This window comes from Pan paniscus, chromosome 18 (assembly GCF_029289425.2).
Source record: "Pan paniscus chromosome 18, NHGRI_mPanPan1-v2.0_pri, whole genome shotgun sequence".
NCBI lineage: Eukaryota > Metazoa > Chordata > Mammalia > Primates > Hominidae > Pan > Pan paniscus.
Window position 1 is genome coordinate 76,343,520 of NC_073267.2, and position 19,232 is coordinate 76,362,751.

General features: G+C 53.9%; 1 protein-coding gene and 1 long non-coding RNA gene across 7 annotated transcripts in view; one reads left to right on the plus strand and one right to left on the minus strand.

Moving 5' to 3' along the window:
• The window catches only part of LOC117976258 (uncharacterized), a 32,094-nt gene that overhangs the window by 867 nt on the left and 11,995 nt on the right, over positions 1-19,232 (minus strand). For 3 of the 4 annotated variants that reach the window (XR_010110375.1, XR_008621466.2, XR_004666880.3), the window contains one exon: positions 1,520-1,609. This is a non-coding gene — a long non-coding RNA (uncharacterized LOC117976258). Of the gene's footprint in view, positions 1-1,519; positions 1,610-2,533; positions 2,743-19,232 lie in introns of those variants that run through there. The other variant, XR_004666881.3, reaches the window with a different exon arrangement.
• Positions 2,045-11,837, plus strand: CA7 (carbonic anhydrase 7). 3 transcript variants are annotated; one of them, XM_034940369.3, is made up of 7 exons: positions 2,045-2,223; positions 4,721-4,918; positions 8,232-8,350; positions 9,154-9,249; positions 9,355-9,417; positions 10,387-10,542; positions 11,051-11,837. In XM_034940369.3, exons 1-7 carry the CDS (start codon positions 2,184-2,186, stop codon positions 11,171-11,173), a joined length of 795 nt encoding a protein of 264 aa, XP_034796260.1. In that variant the 5' UTR covers positions 2,045-2,183; the 3' UTR covers positions 11,174-11,837. The 3 variants fall into 3 exon arrangements, with proteins under 3 accessions (XP_034796260.1, XP_034796261.1, XP_034796262.1); XM_034940370.3 differs by lacking the exon at positions 2,045-2,223 and adding an exon at positions 2,603-2,735; XM_034940371.3 differs by lacking the exon at positions 2,045-2,223 and adding an exon at positions 2,812-2,931 and having other exon boundaries at positions 11,051-11,800.

Consider the following 19,232-nt stretch of genomic DNA (forward strand, 5'->3'; position numbering starts at 1 on the left):
CCCAGGTAAAGGATGTTGGCAGCTCTCCCAGGTAAAGGGTGGCTGGCTTCTCTGGGAGACAGAAGGTCCAGGCCTCACCCAGAAGCATGCCTTTGTCTTCTTGATCTATAGATGCCATTTCCGGCTTGGAGACCTGGGGCCTTGACAGTGTTGGATTCTCTGTCACATATGGTCTTGGGGGCTACTTATCTCTGTCATAAGTCCCCTGCCCCACCCTAGGGTCATATTTATATTAAGGATCCCTTCCTGCTCCTGGATCAGAGAGGGCCATCTTTGCAGGCCTGGGCAGTCACTGACATTGGCCCACCCAACCAGTTATCAATTAATCTCCATAGCTCTATCTGAGGATCTGGGGTTCAGGGCCTGGGAGAGGGAAACTGAGACAGACACAGAGATGAAGGGGAGCCAGGCAGACAAGATGGCAGATTCCTGCACAAGGTCAGCCAAGAGCAGGGCCTGAAAGAGTGTCTCTATTCAAGATCTGGACAGCAGACATTGTACTAGTGGCTGTTCGACTCCTGCTGAGTACAGGACCCCGGGTGGGATCATTTATCTGTCCTTCCATCCACCCCTCTGTTTGTCTTTCCAAAACTGCCTGCTGAGGACTAGCCAGAGACAAGCCCTATCCCTGGCACAAGGCCACATGCTAAGATGAATCAGATTGGGCCGGCTGGAGCCAGTGGGTGGAAGACAGAGGACGCACCAGGTGGAGGGCACAACAACGACCAGGGTTTGTGGGTGGGAAAATACTGGGCCAAGGCAGGCACTGGGGTTGAGGGCAGGGTGGAGGGTCTGAGCTCCCAGGGGGTGTACTGAAGGTTATGGGGAGGTCAGGAGAGGAGGGACAAACAGCAGGCTACGGAGGGACAAAGCAGAGTCCCTGAAGAAAGGAGGAAGCAGCAGACAAAATAACAGGGAGGGTGGAAGTCAGAGCCTGACTTAGCTCCATGGGGAAGCCACCTGGTGTCTGCCTGTCTTCAGGCCCATTGGTTGATGCCACTCCTTCTCACTCTCCCTTGGGGGATCTGGTTCCACCTGGGCCAAGGGTTCACATTGCCATTCCTGTCCCTGCATCTACCCCAGGGTTCCTGGACCCCCACACTCACAGCACACCCTTGTACCCAGCACCAAGGAGAAATGGTAAAGACCCCAGTGTCAGGCCAGGAGTGGTGGCTCACTCCTCTAATCCCAACACTTTGGGAGGCCAAGGCGGGTGGATTACTTGAGGCCAGAAGTTCGAGACTAGCCTAGGCAACATGGTGAAACCCCCATCTCTACAAAAAACACAAAAATTAGCTGGATGTGGTGGCATACACCTGTAACTTGGAAGGCTGAAGCAGAAGAATCACTTGAATCAAGGAGGTGGAGGTTGCAGTGAGCTGATATAGCACGAGCCTGGGTGACAGAGCAAGACTCTGTCTAAAAACAAACAAGCAAACAAACAACAAACAAACAAACAAACAAATCCCACAAAACCCCCAGTGTCTGGAGTAAGAACCCCAGCGAATGAACCCCTTACCTCCTGGCTAGATGACCTTGGGCAAGTCACTTCACTTCTCTGGGCCTCACTCCCCTCCTCTGTCAGATAGGGCTAATGGAAGCACCCAACCTTGAAGGGTAACAGAGAGGGTTATACCATAGGAAGGACCCAAAGCTTGGCCCAGCACCTGCAACAGCCTCTGGCAAACAGTGGAAGCTCCAGTTTTTGACACTTGATGGTCAGTGTAGTTTGCAGTTTAAAGGGGACTTTCCAACTCCAAAGGATTCAGGACCCAGAGCTCAGGTCCCTGGTGGTGGCATTTGCAGGTCTGGGGCAAGCCTAGGGAAGGGACGCCATGTGCGGCACGGGCATCTAGTGTCCCAGAGTCCGCACAGGTTGCTGGGGGGAAAAAGAGAGAGAGCCGCCCAGCCAGGGCAGGGGTGGGAGTTGGGGGGAGAGGGTTACTTCCTCCTGCCCTGAATCTCCGCTCGGGGTTCAACTGGCTCGCCGGCGGGCGAGGGCGGGGCAGGCCGGCCTCTCTGGCCCTGCTGGGGGGTGGGGGGCGGGTCCCCCGGGAACTGCTCCTCCCGCCAGCCGCTGCTTTAAGAGGCTGCTCCGCGGTAGCGAGCGGGGCCGGAGCCGCAGCCCGAAAGAGCGGACCGAGCCGACCGGGCAGGTGCACGGCTGCGGGGACGGCAGCGGCATGACCGGCCACCACGGCTGGGGCTACGGCCAGGACGACGGTAGGCGCAGACCTCCCCCACCGCCCCTGGCTCGGACCCCCGACCCAACTGCACTCGCCCCAACCCTCTTGCCCAGCTGGTTTCCCAGACCGGAAAGCTCCCACCCTCCAGGCTGGGCCGGGACCCCTCTTCCCATCCCGGCCCCCGAACTTGGCCCAAGCCTTGGTCCCCCGCGCCAGACGCAAAGTCCGCGCTGCGCCCCGGGTGGCCCCGCCGCCAGCAAGCGACCTGGCGGCTGTGTCCTGCCGCCTCCTCCGCGAAGCCCCTGATTGCCCAGCCCGCTCAGACCCAGGCCCAGACTCTCACTCACTCGCCCCGGGCGTGCGCAGCGCGTGGGGGTGGCCCAGGGCAGCGGGGGGCGGGCGCCGCGGAGCGCTGTGCGCGGGTGTCTGCGGGGAGCGCGCACGGCAAGTGAGCGGGGACCTCGGGGGAGCGGGGCTCCGCGTGGCAAGGGCGCAGTGTCCCCCGGAGAGAATTTCCCCGCAGAAGTGGCCGAGCTGCCTTCTCGGCTGGTACGTGAGGGAAGGGGGCACTTGGGGGCGCAAGCATGTGTCTGGGTGTCTACACCGAGCAGGGTGTTTGCGCACGTCCGGGTGTGAGTCGTGGGAGCCCGTGGCCCACACCAGCCTCCTGGGCTGACGCGGAAGAGAGCTCCTTCATCCTGCCTCAGTTTCCTTAGGACTCAGAGAAAGGGAGAAGAGGCAGAAGGTGAGAGCCAGACGGCTGGAGTGTGGGTCTGGGGCAGTCAATTCCCTTTGGGGCCATTTCTTACCAAGCAGGGGTGGGGATGTGGGGTAAGGGGTTCCCTATTTCCCTGGGGAACCAGTGCAAGACAGGTGGGGTGTGGAGAAGAAAAAGTAATGGTGGGAGGAACATCCCCCAGCCCCACTCCTCTGCGGAGAGGCAGTCACTTTGTGAGGTTGGGTGGGGGACTACAGTCTGGGAAGCCAGAAAGTTGCAGTAGACCAGAGGGAGGGTGCTGTGGAGTCTTTGGCTCCCTCTGGGGCCCCAAGAACAAAGGAGCATATTTTGGAAGAGAACCCCCAGATCTGGGTATGCAAGAGCTGGAAAGAGACATTCAGAAAAAGATGATATAGACAAGCAGAGAGGGAGAGACAGGCAGACATGGGGCAGATGGACAGGACCCATAGGGATCATCTTCTCCCAGCACCTGCTCTGAGCCACCTTTTGGGTGCTTCCCCCAGAGCCAGAGTCCCCTGCCTCCAGCCCTTCTTGCTAGTCATGCCCACCAGCTCTGAGCACCCAGTGTCCTGTGTAGCCTGCTCCATGGGCCTGCTCCCCCAAGGCAGCCACCCCATCACCCAGGCAGAGCTGGATTGTCCAGTCGAGGAAGGGAAGGACAGAGGACAGAGGTGCCGGCATGCAGCAGTGTTCACAGGGCTTCAAAAATAACCCAGAGGGGCCGGGCCACGATTCTGAGTCATCCATTGGGGACACGGCTCTGTCGGCACCTGCTGCTGTTTTCTCAGGAAAACTTAAGAAGCCAAAAAGGGGGAGAAGCACCAGCCGGCAGTAGCTCTAAAAATAGGCTGCATCTCAGGATGTTCCCCAGGGAGATGCTGAGCCTCTCGGCTGCAGATGGATCCTCTGGGAGGCAGGTGGTGGGCGCCTGTGGGTGTGTATGCAGGTGTGTGTGTGTGTGTGTGTGTGCATGGGCATGTGTTTTGCTGTGGTCCTTTATGCAAACTTGGGTCTCCAACAGAGGGGTTTGTGTGTGAGGGAGCATATGTGTGTGTCAGATGTAGTCTGCAGGGCTGTGTGTGTGTTTGTACACATGAATGTTCTGGGCCTGGCTGCTCTGTGTGCACAATGGAAGATCATAGAAAGATTAATGTGTTCATAGGAAGATCTCTATGGACTTGCAGGCACACACGTGGGGAGGGCAGCTGGGGGCAGTGCATGCACATGCTGTATTTATATTAGTACATATGCATGCACACATGTGTGAGTGGCCCTCAGTTCCCTCATCTGTGAAATGGGGATCTTGCTGGTTCCTATTTCACAAGGTGGTTGTGAGAGGCAAATACATGTCACAGAGTCAAATCTAGGTTGATGTGAGTTTTTGTTGTTATTTATCACAAACACCAACACCAAATTGCCCAAGGCGCAGAAAGAGGTGAGATACTGATGGGGTCAGGTCAGAGACTTCAGATGTCTGGAGGTCTCCCTGTTGGGGAGACTTATTACTCTGAGCCACCCCGAGCCTGTAGCTGTTATGTTCCCTTCCGTACAGTACCTCTCTGGGCCTCCTATCAGCACTGGAAGGTAAGTTTTAGTGAGACCATTTCACAGACAAAGAAACGGAGGCTGAAAGGGGAAATGGCAAAGCTGGGATTGGAACTCCAAGCTGTGCAGCTCCAATGCAGGGGCTCACCTCTGAAAGGATGCTGAAGAGACCATTCCCCTATGGGTGTCCTCGGCCTGAAGCCCAGAGATCCTGGCTGGCCTGAGTCCTTGCCCTCCTCCCCACCTGCAGGCCCCTCGCATTGGCACAAGCTGTATCCCATTGCCCAGGGAGATCGCCAATCACCCATCAATATCATCTCCAGCCAGGCTGTGTACTCTCCCAGCCTGCAACCACTGGAGCTTTCCTATGAGGCCTGCATGTCCCTCAGCATCACCAACAATGGCCACTCTGTCCAGGTAGACTTCAATGACAGCGATGACCGAACCGGTAAGTGGCCCCTGCCAAAGCCTGGCACCTGGCCCCTGGCCCCTTAGGGTCCTAACCTTGTGTTGGGCAGTCTCAGGAAGCATGCTATGGTGGGTAAGAAAGGTTCCTCCTCTCACCAGCTGTGAAGCCTTGGGCTGATCTTCAGTCTCCTTATGTATAAAGTGAGAGCAATAAGACCTACCCTCTTAGGTCATAGAGGGGAAAAATGAAAAAACCCAGTAAGGTCGATAGATCTGGCACACAGCAGATGCTCAGGAAATGCTAATTTCTTTCCTTCCCTTCCTTCCCTTCCTTGTGGTGCTACAGATCAGGTTTGTTTTCACTCTCTGCCCCATCACTGACCTGCCAAGCCTTCCTCCCTGTGTGATCTGGCCAAGCCCAGCAGGGAGAGAGAAGGGAGCTAAAATTTACATGCGCCAAACCCCTTGCTAAAGTCACAAGCCGCTCATTTATTCTTCTCAATAACCCATCTCTCAGATGGGCAAATAGAGGCTTGATGAGCTGGGGAGGGCCAGAAGCAGCCTGGTCCAGCCTGAAGGTCTCTCCCTCTCTCTCCAGTTCACCTATGACTTCAAGGTCCAACCATCTTGGGCCAGTAAGAGGCCAGTGGGAATTCGTGGCAGCTCCTTCCAAGGCCTCTTTGCCCTGGGATTAGAGTCCAGGTTCTTTCATGATAAATTCCTAGGCAGGAGTGCTGTTCATTGAAGGGATTTTCGTCCTTATGACTGGGCCTTATGACTGGGTAGAGTGGTGGAATGGGGCGAGGAAGAAACCTACTAGAGTTTCTTGTGTAAGGAAGTATTAATAACTGGTTCCTTCCTCCTCCTTCTCCCCTCCCCACAAATACAATAAAAGCCCTCAAAGGAACTTAAGTTTCAAATGGAAAATTAAAAGGCAAAGAGGATGAAGGAAGCCAGACCTTTCATGAGAAGAGTGATCTTACTTAGTTCTGAGTTCCCTGGTAGGCTAGGAAAAAACAGAAAGAGGATTGATTATAGTTTTTGCTGCAAAAGAAAGGGAGTCTAGCAGATCCTCAGGAGAGAGACAAAGCATTTATTTCCTGGTACTGAATTCTAAGAAAAGCCTCTTACTCAGAGCTTTGGGGAGGGGGCATGGGGCTCTAGCTGACCCTAGATGATAGTTTGGCAAGGAACAGTTTTCATATGACTGTCCCTTCTAACAGCCTTCAGAGGGCACTGGGGGCTCAACTAAGAAATCAGTAGCTCAGTGAAGGCCACTGGGGTGGGAGAAGACACAGGGGGACATGCCTTTGGATTACTGATCTGGGGTGTTGCCTTCAGGCCTGGCTGGGGCTCCCTCCCCCACCCAGAATGCCCAGGCCGGAGGGCGCAGGAAGCCAGTGAAAAGAGGAGTGAGATGGTGGGGCTCTGCCACTCACCCACTGTGGGTCACTCCAGAGGTCAGAAGGGTTGATGCCAGCAGAGTGCCAAACACACATTGAGTGCCCCGTGAATGGCAGCACATTCTGTGTGTGAACTGGGGGAGGAGGCTAAGGGGTCCAAGGTCAAGGGGTGTTACGGAGGGAGCTCCCTCTCCAGGAGCCCACACTATGGGGTCCCAGGTGAGGCATGCTTGGAGGGTGGCATCTGCAGACCTATCCAATTGCTTAGCCTGCAGGCTCAGCCGCTCCTGCTTCCAGGGATGGGGCAGCCTGATTAGGGCCCCGCCCACAGCTACTACTCCCAGACTCCTAGCCAGTGCCCAGGTCTTGCCTCTTTGATAAGACCGGGCAAGAAAGAGGGACTTCTGGACTGTCCTGTCCTCCTGCTTGAGGAGGCCACAGGGCCAAAGCCCTACCCTGGTCACCCATCATGGAAGGGACCAGGGGAACTCTGAGCCTGGGGTGTTATCTGATCCAGGAGCTCACATTCAAGCCTAGCTGGGGCTCCCTCCACCTCCAGATCCCTTTCAGCTGGAAATTCTATCAGTCCCAGGAGGCCTCGTGCATGGCCCCAGCTCACCGGATATCAAGGCAAGAAAGTTACAAAGCCAGCACAAGTGGGGCCCTCAGAAGAGGCCATTTCTGGGGGAGGCGGCACTGGAGGCACCTGGGCCTGTCCAGGAAGGTAGAGACCCTCAGGAGCTACCCTCCTCTTCTGGAAAAGCACAAAGTTTAAAGAAGTTTCAAGGTTCTAGGGAGGCAGTGTTGCCTGGTGATTAGTGGCTTGGGCTTTGGACATAAGAGATACTAGTTCATACCCTAGTTCAGTGCCTTGCTGTGTGACCTTGAGCAAATGCCTCGTCATCACTGTGCCTCAGCTTCTCCCTTTATAGAATATGGATAATAATAAGTTCTGTCCCTCATGGGCTACTATGCAGACTAAACAAAATAGTCTCTTCAACCTAGCTCTGGATCAGGGTTTCAGACATGGGAGGCCTAACTGTTAGCGGTAATGGGGGTCCTGGGAGGCAGGGTCCCACCCTCCATGGGAAATCGGGCAGGAGCGGGGAGGACAGCTAGATAGAGAGCTGTCCTCTGTCAGTCCCAGACCCTTCTGCCACCTGCCGGCTGTCAGGATTTCTGCCCTGGCCCAGCTCAAGGGACAGGGGTCTAGGGGGCAGTGGGGACCAACCCAAGCCCAGTCAGCCCAGTGAATTTTCCAAATGAAAAATGTATCCCACACTTTGGAAGGCCGAGGTGGGCAGATCACCTAAGGTTGGGAGTTCGAGGCCAGCCTGGCCAACATGGTGAAACTCCCTTTCTACTAAAAATACAAAAAATTAGCTGGATGTGGTGGCAGGTGCCTGTAATCCCAGCTACTTGGGAGGCTGAGGCAGGAGAAATGCTTGAACCTGGGAGGTAGAGGTTGCAGTGAGCTGAGATTGTGCCACCACTGTACTCCAGCCTCGGTGACAGAGCGAGACTCCATCTCAAAAAAAAAAAAAAAAAAAAAGGAAAAATGTATCTCAGCTGGCACAGTGGCTCATGCCTGTAATCCCAGCATTTTGGGAGGCCAAGGCAGGAGGATTGCTTGAGCCCATGAGTTCAAGACCAGCCTGGCCAACATAGAGAGACCCCATCTCTACAAAAAATAAACAAATTAGCTAGGTGTGGTGCCACATGCCTATAGTCCCAGCTACTCGGGGGGCCAAGACAGGAGGATGGCTTGAGGCCAGGAGGTTGAGGCTATCATAAGCCATGTTTGCACCATGGCACTCCAGCCTGGGCAACAGAGCGAGACCCTGACTCAAAAAAAAAAAAATGTCCCTTTCCTGGGCTGCTGCCCTGGTCCTGGCACTGGGCTGTCGGTCCTCTCCTACTCATTGCCACTCGCCCCACTTCTACCCACAGTGGTGACTGGGGGCCCCCTGGAAGGGCCCTACCGCCTCAAGCAGTTTCACTTCCACTGGGGCAAGAAGCACGATGTGGGTTCTGAGCACACGGTGGACGGCAAGTCCTTCCCCAGCGAGGTACGGGCCCTCCTCCACTTGAATCCCTCTGCTACATGGGAAGGAACGCAGGCCTGGGTAGTCAGGGGCTTGAGGATGCCTGGGGTCGGGCCTTGGAGAGGGGGAAGAGGAGCACCCGGGGCCTTTGGGAGAGATATTTTCTACCCACCCCCAGCACAGGGTCTTCCATCTGACCCTGTCCACTGCTATCCTTCCTGGTCTGTGCGTCCTGGAGTTTTCTGAAAGGCTACCCAGTCCCACTGCAGCCTTGCTGACAGCCCTTCAAGGGTTGAGCCCAGTATTCAAGACTGTGCATGAACTGATCTTGCCTGGCCTCATCCTTCCCCTCACCTCTTCATACACTGAGCTGCATGTGACGAATCCCCTGTCCACACCTGGCTCCTTCATACCACCAAGCTTTGCCTGTGCTGTTCTCTCTACCTGGAATGCCTTTCCCCAAGGCTTCCCTCTGATAACCCCCTGCTTATTCTCTGGACTCAGCTGTAGGCACCACCTCCTCAAGGAGGTGTCACGCTGGATGTTCATGATCGATTTCACAGCTCGTTCCCTGCAAGGCAGGGCTTGGGCCAGATTCCTCTTTGGGTCCCCCGGAGCCCAGAAAAGAATTGGGCCCAGAGTTGGGTGGATGCTACCTGTGACCCTCTGGGGCTCCCCTGGACCCCCCAGAATCCTAATCCTTGGAGGCTTGACAGCTTCCCCTTCCTGCAAAGAGGCCAGGGGTCTGGTGGGAGTGAGGGGAGCCTGGCTCAGAGTTCCCATTGCCTCTGGGAGGCACGAAGCATTGGCCTGTTGTTGCCCCATAGCTGCATCTGGTTCACTGGAATGCCAAGAAGTACAGCACTTTTGGGGAGGCGGCCTCAGCACCTGATGGCCTGGCTGTGGTTGGTGTTTTCTTGGAGGTGAGTGGTGGTTTCCTGGGGCCTGGAGGGGCATGGGAGGCCTGGCACTGCCCCTAGTTCTAGAACACAGTGGGTTCTGGGCTCACACTGCCCTCTCCCTGACAGACAGGAGACGAGCACCCCAGCATGAATCGTCTGACAGATGCGCTCTACATGGTCCGGTTCAAGGTAAAGTCCATGCCCCTGACCCGAGCAGCCCGATGGGGAGAGAGGAAGAGGCTGGCTCACAAGTTGGGCCCTTCCAGTCCTTCATTCTGGGAGTAAACCCTTGCTGAGACCAAGGAGGAGGGTCAGCATCAGCAGGGCCCTGCACCTGATTCCTCATCGGGGTCAGCAGCCCCCTTGGGTGTCCAGCATGAAGCCCGGCTAGGTATAAAATTGATAAGATGCTTGTCACATTAATGGTGGTCTAATAGGCAATGTCATTGAGGGCAGCTGAAGGCAAGGGAGGGAAGATCGTGGCCAAATACCTCCAGGAGCCACAGCTTTTACATACAAGCAAACGGATGGAGAGGGCCCGGCTCAGGCTGGAAGATGGCATCTGGGATCACAGACATTTGCTCACAATTTGCATAGTGGACACAGAGAGGCCTAAATCCTGCTGATAGAAATGGGTGGAGAATGCCGGGCATGGTGGCTCATGCCTGTAATCCCAGCACTTTGGGAGGCCGAGGCAGGCGGATCACTTGAGGTCAGGAGTTCAAGACCAGCCTGGCTAACATGGTGAAACCCTGTCTCTACTAAACTTACAAAAATTAGCCAGGTATGGTGGTGCATGCCTACAATCTCAGCTACTTGGGAGGCTGAGAGAGGAGAATTGCTTGAACCCAAGAGGCAGAGGTTGCCGTGAGCCGAGATCGTGCCACTGCACTCCAGCCTGGGTGACAGAGTGAGACTCCACCTCAAAAAAAAAGAAAAATAAAAAGAAAGAAAGAAAGAGAGAGAGGGGGGAAGGAAGGAAGGAAGGAAGGGAAAGGAAGGAAGGAAGGGAAAGGAAGGAAGGAATGAAGAAAGAAAGAAAAGAAAAGAAAAAATAAAAGAAAAGAAAAACGAAAGAAAGAGATGGGTGGAGAAGTTGCTGGTTTGGTCCCAGGGGGAGGTCTGTGCTGATTCCTGGGTTCCTCCACCTTGTTCCAGGGCACCAAAGCCCAGTTCAGCTGCTTCAACCCCAAGTGCCTCCTGCCTGCCAGCCGGCACTACTGGACCTACCCGGGCTCTCTGACGACTCCCCCACTCAGTGAGAGTGTCACCTGGATTGTGCTCCGGGAGCCCATCTGCATCTCTGAAAGGCAGGTGAGTCCTCTCAGAGGACCAGATGGAGGGACATGGCACTCAGGGCTCACCCCAGGCAGTGTGACTCTCCAACTAGCACCCCACAGCCTGTGATCCCACCTTCAAGGTTCCTCCCCATTTTTTACTAATAAATGTATAGATTCTTGGTTGGGAGTTAGCTTGATTGTTAATCACCAGAACCTAGACACTGGCTGGGAGGGGGGATACGTGGATCCTGGGACCCCCACCCCCGCTACTGTGTTGGAATCTGAATGCTACATTTGCTGATAAGTCTTAGCTAGATGGGCTTGGAACTAGAACTAGGTAAAGCAGAGCCCAGACCCTTTAGTGAGTAAATAAATGAGGGTCCTGCAGAGAAAAATGAGTGGGGAAGAGTAGGGACAGACCCTAAGGGAAGGAGGAGGGAGGGATAGAGCTGGCTGGGCAGGTATGCCAGATGATGCATCTGGGGTCATAGAGGACCACAGCACCCCCAATCTGCCCTGAGCATTCCTTCTGCTTCCTCAAGATGGGGAAGTTCCGGAGCCTGCTTTTTACCTCGGAGGACGATGAGAGGATCCACATGGTGAACAACTTCCGGCCACCACAGCCACTGAAGGGCCGCGTGGTGAAGGCCTCCTTCCGGGCCTGAGCTGCCCATCTGCCTAGCCGGCCACTAGGGCACCATCTTCCCAAGGGCTTCCATGTCAGCAGACACCAAACCATCTGAGGCTTCCTCCCTGGGGGGTGCTGGGGACCCTCCTTCAGCCAGTTTGCTCCTTGGTCACCCTGGAGGCTTCTGGATGGGACCCTTGAGTCTGGGGCACCCTTCAGCTGCCCTGGGGACAGGAAGGACAGGAGCTAAGCAGGGTCCAAGCCTGGGGCTGCCTCTGCTCTCCAAGACCCAAAGACCCCGGGAACCTCCTCTGGTCTTCCCCACTGGCAGTGGCAGCAGCCCCACCCCGAGCGCACACTGTGATGGAGGAGACTGAGCTCCCTAGGGCGGGCAGCTGACACTACCAGAGAGACTCAAGCAATAATTAGAGGTGGGCAGAGCTGCCCTCTCGGCATTACCTCTTCTGCAGGCTCTGCCATGCACGCACCTCACTGCCAGGCCATTAAAATCAGCACCCAGCATGCTGGAGGTGACGTGGCCTTCTCCCTCCAGCCACCTGCTGCCACGGGCAGGCCCTGGCTATAGCTTATACAGTATCTCCCCTTGTCCCCACCCAGTCACCAAAGCCACCTACATGACAGTCCATCCCTGTTGAATTAATAAATTCATGTATCCATGCAACAAATACCAATTGAGTGCTTGTGCTGTCTCTAGTACCATCCTAGGCTTTGGAGAGCAATGGTGGTGAGTTAAGCACTACGCGTTGGGAGGGATATGAGTGGTGAGCAGGTGAGGGTTACACAAAGGGCAGGGAAGGGGCTATGGGAGCAGACGAGAGGGGAAGACCATGTCACTCAGCAAAGAAATGAAATTCTGGTCAGGCGTGGTGGCTCACGCTTACAGTCCCAGCACTTTGGGAGGCCAAAGCAGATGGATCACTTGAGCTCAGGAGTTCGAGACCAGCCTGGCCAACTGCTGAAACCCCGTCTCTACTAAAATTACAAAAATTAGCTGGGTGATAGTGGTGTGCACCTGTAATCCCAGCTGCTCAGGAGCCTGAGGCAGGAGAATCGCTTGAACCCAGGAGGCAGAGGTTGCAGTGAGCTGAGGTCGCACCACTGTACCCCAGGCTGGGCGACAGAGCAAGGCCCTCTCAAACAGAAAGAAAGGAAGAAATGAAATTCCAACCAGTATTCCAAATCAGATAGAAGGGAACAGCATGTTTGAGGCCAAGGGAAGGGCAAGTGTGCAGGCTCAGAGGTGAGAGAGAGCCCAGTGTAGTTGTGGGGCTCAAAAGGCTCAAAGGGGCTAGAGCCCTGGGGGAAACCTGGGACCCCCTCCCCAGGCTGACGGGGAGCTACCAAGGGCTTATAGTAGAGGAGGGGCAGGGCCAGGCCTGCAAATGGGGAACATCCCTGAGGAATGCGGATGGGCAGGCAGGAATGGTGGCAGGGAGCAAGGGGTGGCCTGTGTCCAGGCGGGAGGGGACAGGGTGGAGGGAGGTGGAAGACAGAGGGCTGGATGAGAGAGATTTAGGAGGTGGTGCCCAAAAGACAGTTTGGCTGTTCAGGATAGAGAGGAGACCAGGGCATATCCCTGAGCAGAAAGTGGAGCGTTCATTTGCTCTGGGAACCCTACAGGGAGCTGGCCACATTGGACACGCAGCATTGTGGGGTCCTGGAAGGAAAATCTAAGGGGGCATGTGCCTTCAGGCCCAGGCCCTGCACACGCACAACTCCAAGAGGGGGTTTTTTTATTTTATTTATTTACTTATTTATTTATTTATTTATTTATTTTTGAGACGGAGTCTTGCTCTGTAGCCCAGGCTGAAGTGAGTGGCATGATCTCAGCTCACTGCAACCTCCGCCTCCCAGGTTCAAGCAATTCTCCTGCCTCAGCCTCCCAAGTAGCTGGGATTACAGGTGCACACCACCATGCCCGGCCAATTTTTGTATTTTTAGTAGAGATGGGGTTTCACCATGTTGGTCAGGCTGGTCTCGAACTCCTGACCCCAAGTAATCCACCCACCTGGGCCTCCTAAAGTGCTGGGATTACAGGTGTGAGCCACCGTGCCTGGCCCTAGAGTGCTTTTTTTTAAATGTGCATCCTCACCCTAGTCCCTAGTCCAAGTCCAAAAAAGTGCCCAAGGGCAAGTTCACAGTTGGGCTTAGAGACCAAGTGATGATTGTGACCCAGATGAGACAGCAGCAGGAGCAGGAGACAGACACTGGGGGTGCTGAGGAGTGAGGGGAGGTGAGAAACTGGGACCTCACATGTATAAGTTTAGTTGTGAAGGGGGAGAAAGGGACAGTGGAGGGGGCTGTGGGGAGACGGAATGTCCGAACACCCTTGGGAAGGAGGCCCCACTGCAGGGCCAGGAGGGGCTGGTGGTGCATGTCATCAGCTCACTTTGACCACAGCTCCTGTCAATGTCACTATACCAGAAGGGAACTCCCAGGCCACAGGGCACTTTTGGGTCTTAGATTAACTTTGACCTCAGTGATCTGGGGAAGGGAGAGGCTTGCTCTATGGACCCCCCTCCCACTCCCATGCTTAGGGCAAACCTGTCTCCGGAGTGGGGAGGAGTGGGGTGTACAGGAGGAGCAGGCCAAATAGAGAGTTACCCTGCAGGCGCCCCTGGCCTGATCTAGGTAGGGGCCATTTTCTCCCTCCACTTTTGAGGAGATGGTGAGGAGGGGGAGAGAGGTGTCTGGAGGACAACATTTGCTCAGCTTGGAGGCACGCAGCTGTGGTAACAGGGAAGCAACGCCAGTAATGTTCCTGTTAAAGCAGGTAAAGGGCCTGAGGCAGACGTCCAGCTCTCCCTGTGATCCAAGAATTGCTGTTACCCCATTTTACAGATGAGGATGATGAGGCTCAGGGAGGTTAGGTAGGCAGGTCACAGAGCAGGATTTGAACCAGGATCTGTCCAGTAACTCTTCTACTCTGTACTAGAGCAACTGGGCTCAAAGGAGGGTGGGATGGGTATGATGGTGGCCATCTGGAGGTGGCATAATAGCCCCAATGCTGCTAACTGTGCCAGGGACCCTGTCCAGCCCCTCCCAGGGATGGTGGCAACACAGGCCCGGCGCTGCAGAGGACTTGGAAAATGGGAGCTGGTTTTATAATAATTACCCCGAGACTGCCAAGAATCCTCACTCCCTAAGTCCTTTCCCTTAATTCACTTTTTAAATTTAAAACTATTTTAAAGCTGAAAGTGGCCTCCTTATGTTATAATTACAGCCCCGGATTTGACCCTATTATATCCAAATGGGATGTCCCAGCTGGATCCCAGCACACCTGGCCTCAAGGGACCCAGGACTGGGTCCTAAGTCCTCATTCAGGACAAGATTTTCCCCTGGAAGTGATGCTGGGGACATTTGGGACATCCAAGACAAGATGAGCTCTACTTGCTCCCAGGACCCCAGAGGGGCCCTCCCTGGGCAGCCAGTGGTGGCCCTTGGATTGATCCAGGCAGGGCTGTGGGCCTGCTAGCAGCCACAGCCTGCGGAGTCTGTGCCCAGGCAAGGGTCACAGTCTTCCCTCCAGTGCAGGCTGTGGGCCCCAGAGCAAGTCCCTTCTATGGGGCGGGCCTCAGGAGGTGGGATGGTTGTGAAGATCTGATCCCCCTGAAGCTCCTTCTGCAGAGGGCTGTCTTACAATCCCATGGTCACCCTATAGCTGCTGCTGCTGCAAAGGCTTGGGAGTGTCCCCTCATGGCTAGCGCTGGACACATACCCACTGGTGTGCTCATCTGTGGGGAGAGTGATCTGTGGCCTGAGCAACAGCTGGAGACAGGAACAGAAATAGGTCTGAGGTGGAGGTTGCAAGATAACCTGATAGTTGATGCCTGGGAGGGAGCCACAGCTGATGTCAAAGCTAAGAGGGGTTGGAGCAGGCCAGAAGGCTTTCGGATGCAGTTGGAGCTGGCCTGGGGTTGGGGAGAGAGGTCAGACAACAGCCTGAGCATCTTGGGGATCCTCTCGCGTCCATGGGTCACAACATCAATTCTGAGGCCACCCTCAAAGGCCAAATGTACTGCTGGTTGGTCAAGACTCGGGGGGAGGAGGAGATGTGACTCTTTGATCACGAAATGTTCTGGCATTTATCCTCTAGCCAGAAGCAAGGCCTGGGGAATGTATCTCTTTTGAAGTCTTATCTCCTCACAAATCCAAGGGCCCACTTACCCGGGTCATACCTGGGTTTTGCACCATCTGTCACTCAAACCCTCTGAAGCTTATTTCCTCTTCTGTAAAATGGAAATGACGTGTGAGCCATTTTTGTAATTTAAAATTTTCTAATACTGATATAAAATATATAGAAAGAGACATAAGGCCGGGTGCAGTGGCTTATGTCTGTAATCCTAGCACTTTGGGAGGCTGAGGCAGGAAAATCACTTGAGCCTCGGAGTTCAAGACCATCCTGGGCAACATAGCAAGACCCTGTCTCAAAAACAAAAATGTAGCTGAGCACCGTGGCTCATACCTGTAATCCCAGCACTTTGGGAAGCCGAGGCGGGCGGATCACCTGAGGTCAGAAGTTCGAGACCACTCTGGCCAACATGGTGAAACCCCATCTCTACTAAAAATACAAAAATTAGCTGGGCGTGGTGGTGTGCACCTGTAATCCCAGGTACTTGGGAGGCTGAGACAGGAGAATCGCTTGAACCCAGGAGGCAGAGGTTGCAGTGAGCCAAGATCGCGCCACTGCACTCCAGCCTGGGCAACAGAGCAAGACTCAGTCTCAAAAAAGAAAAGAAAAGAAAAATGTAAAAGGAAACAAGTCATTTAAATAATGTACTTAATTTAACCCAATTATATCCAAAATATATGCATTTTAATCTGTCACTAATATTAACAGAAAAAAACTAATGAAATATTTTACATTTTTTGTGCTAAGTCTTTGAAATCTAGTGTGTGCTTTACGCTTACAGTACATCTCAGCATAGGGCAGCCCCATTTCATATGCTCAAAGCCTTATTTGTCAGTATATAGTTGGACATCTTTTTTTTTTTTTTGGGGGGGACAGAGTTTCGCTCTTGTTGCCCAGGCTGGAGTGCAATGGTGCTATCTTGGCTCACTGCAACCTCAGCCTCCCGGGTTTAAGCAATTCTCCTGCCTCAGCCTCCCGAGTAGCTGGGATTACAGATGCCCGCCACCACACCCGGTTAATTTTTTATATTTTTAGTAGACACGTGGTTTCACCATATTGGCCAGGCTGGTCTTGAACTCCTGACCTCAGGTGAGCCACCTGCCTCAGCCTCCCAAAGTGCTGGGACTGCAGGCACGAGCCATTGCACCCAGACTGCACATCTTAAAAAAAAAAAAGAAAAAAAGAAAAAAGTCATATGTGGCCCAGTATGGTGGCATGTGCCTCTCGTCCCAGCTATTCAGGAGGCTGAGGCAAGAGGATTGCTTGAGGCCAGGACTTCAAGGGTGTATTGCATGATGATCACATCTGTGCATAATCACCGCACTCCAGCCTGGGCAACACAGTGAGACCCCATTGCTAATTTTAAAAAATAAGAAAAAGGAAAAAAAGCCATATGTGGCCATTGGCTACCATATTAGACAGTACAGTCCTAAATGGATGTCACTCTGCTGGACAGGTGTCTGAGAAAGCCCTCTGGCTGGGCGTGCAGCCAGGCAAAGTGGCAGGAATGAGTCAGATCTGCTCCCAGCCTCTGTCCTCCACGAGAGCAGCCTCAGAACATTTGATGCCAAATTGGCTCCCTCTGCTAGGGCCTTCCTCCCCCAGGAAACCTCTCTAACCCCACTTCACTCCAGTGTGGCTGGCTCTGCCCCAGGCCACCCTGAAGGGCCTTTCCTGTTCCACTGAGAGAAAGGCCAAGACCCTCAGCAAGGAACTGACTGCAGAGGAGTGTTGGGAGTCAGGGGAGGTGGTAGTCCTGGCTTGGTTGAGATTTGATTAGTCTGGGAGGGTTTCCTGGAGGAGGGGCCCAGAACAAAGAAGCTGGCATTCCAGGAGAGGGGCAGAAGCCTCAGCTGCAGAGAGCATTTACCAGACAGAAAAAGAAGGCCTGGCTCTTGCCCAGCCTGTATCAACAAAAAGAAGAAGTGGGGCTGAGGAGACAGGGGCTCCCAGGCTGCAGAGATTTCAAATGCCAGGCAGAGATTTACCCTTACATCCACAGGCCATGGGGGTCATTGAGGTCTAAAGCAGGGGCTGAGGACCTCCTGGGCTGGAGCAAGAGGACTCTTCCTGAGGCTTAGAGAGCACCAGGCCTCACTTAGTTTGAATCCACCTTCTAACCCAGGGCTTGAGTGCAAATTCTGGCAAGTGCAATTCATCAACTTCTTCTGCTGCCTCTCCTTGGCCCTGCAGGATGGAATCATGCCTGGACCCTGGCAGTTTCCAGTTTGGCAGTCTATGAGTGTAACCTACATTCCTCCAGCTGCAACTCAAGTGCTTTTGTCTTCCAGGACATAGGAGGGTGAGCAGATGGTTCCTTTATTCCTACCAAGAGGCCCTCTTAGACTGGCATTGCGAGAAAGGCATAGGGGCACGTGAGCCCTGGGGGTCCCTCAGGTTTTTGGGAAGAACTTGAATCTCTTTCTCCTCCTCCTTTCTCAGCTCCTGCTCTCAGCATGAATGTCCAGACACAGGAGATACCAGAGGGCACACAGCCCTGTCTCTCCAGTTACCTAGACCCCCCAGGGACCTGGAGCATAGGCCCTTGCTACTGCTGATCTTGAGTGTTCAGGAGCAGGGTTTGGAGGCATAACTTCTTCAGCCAGAGGGAGCCATGATGGGGTCAGTATGCCATCTAGGAGCTGGGTGTCGTGGCTCACACCTGTAATCCCAGCACTTTGGGAGGCCAAGACAGGCAGATTCCTTGAGCCCAGGAGTTCAAGACCAGCTTGGGGAATGAAGAGCAAGGCAATAGCAAAGATTCTACAAAAAAAAAAAAACCAAAAAAAAACCAAAAACTTAGCTGGGCATGGTGACATGTCCCTGTAGTCCCAGCTCCTCAGGAGGCTGAGGTGGGAGGATTGCTTGAGTCTGGGAGGTCGAGGCTACAGTGAGCTATGATCCTGTCACTGTACTCCAGACTGGGCAACAGAGCAAAACTGTCTCAAACAACAACAAAAACAACAAGAACAACATCACACAAGCCATCTAGGGAATCCTAGGGCATCTGAGCTAATCCTATTATATAGATACAATAACTGAGGCCCAAAGAGGAAACAGAGTCTGTCAAAGTGAGTTGGCAGAAGAGCTAGGATTTATGACTTTTCACTCTATCCACACAGCATTATGTAACAGAAAGACCCCTGCCACTTGGCCAGGCTCAGTGGCTCACACTGGTAATCCCAGTGCTTTGGGAGGCCAGGATGGGAGGATCACTTAAGCCCAGGAATTCAAGACCAGCCTGGCAACATAGCAAGACTCTGTCCCTACCAAAAATAAATAAATAAATAAAATTAGAATTAGCTGATGGTGGCAGTCCGCACCTCTAGTCTTAGCTACTCAAGAGGCTGAGGTGGGAGGATAGCTTGAGCTCAGGAGCTCTGAGCTCTGATCACACCATTTCATTCCAGCTTGGATGACAGAACAAGATCTCATGAAAGAAAGAAAGACAGAAAGAGAGAGAGAGAGAAGGAAGGAAGGAAGCAAGGAAGGAAGGAAGGAAGGACGGACGGACAGAAGGAAGGACGGACGGAAGGAAGGAGAAAGAAAAAGAAGGAAGGAAGGAAGGAAGGAAGGAAAGAAAGAAAGAAAGAAAGAAAGAAAGAAAGAAAGAAAGAAAGAAAGAAAGAAAGAGAAAGAAAGAACTCCCTGCTCCAAATAACTCCCTGGCAGCCTGTCATAGTGCCTGAAATCCTGCCATTGGATGTGCCTTGTGCACAGGTAAGACATGGTTGCCTGATGAATGCAAGTGCCGCTGCCAAGGCCACAGTCAGTAACACCTTGTTGGGATGAAAAGGAGGATGTTATCGCCTCCTTTTCAGTCTGCTGTGTGAGCGCTTCGCCAGGCCTCAGTTTCCCCATTTGTAAAATGTGTCCATGGGAGTCCTGGAAGGCCTCAGGTAGAACTTGAAGGAGGAGAGAAAGTGGATTCCCTCCCCAGAAG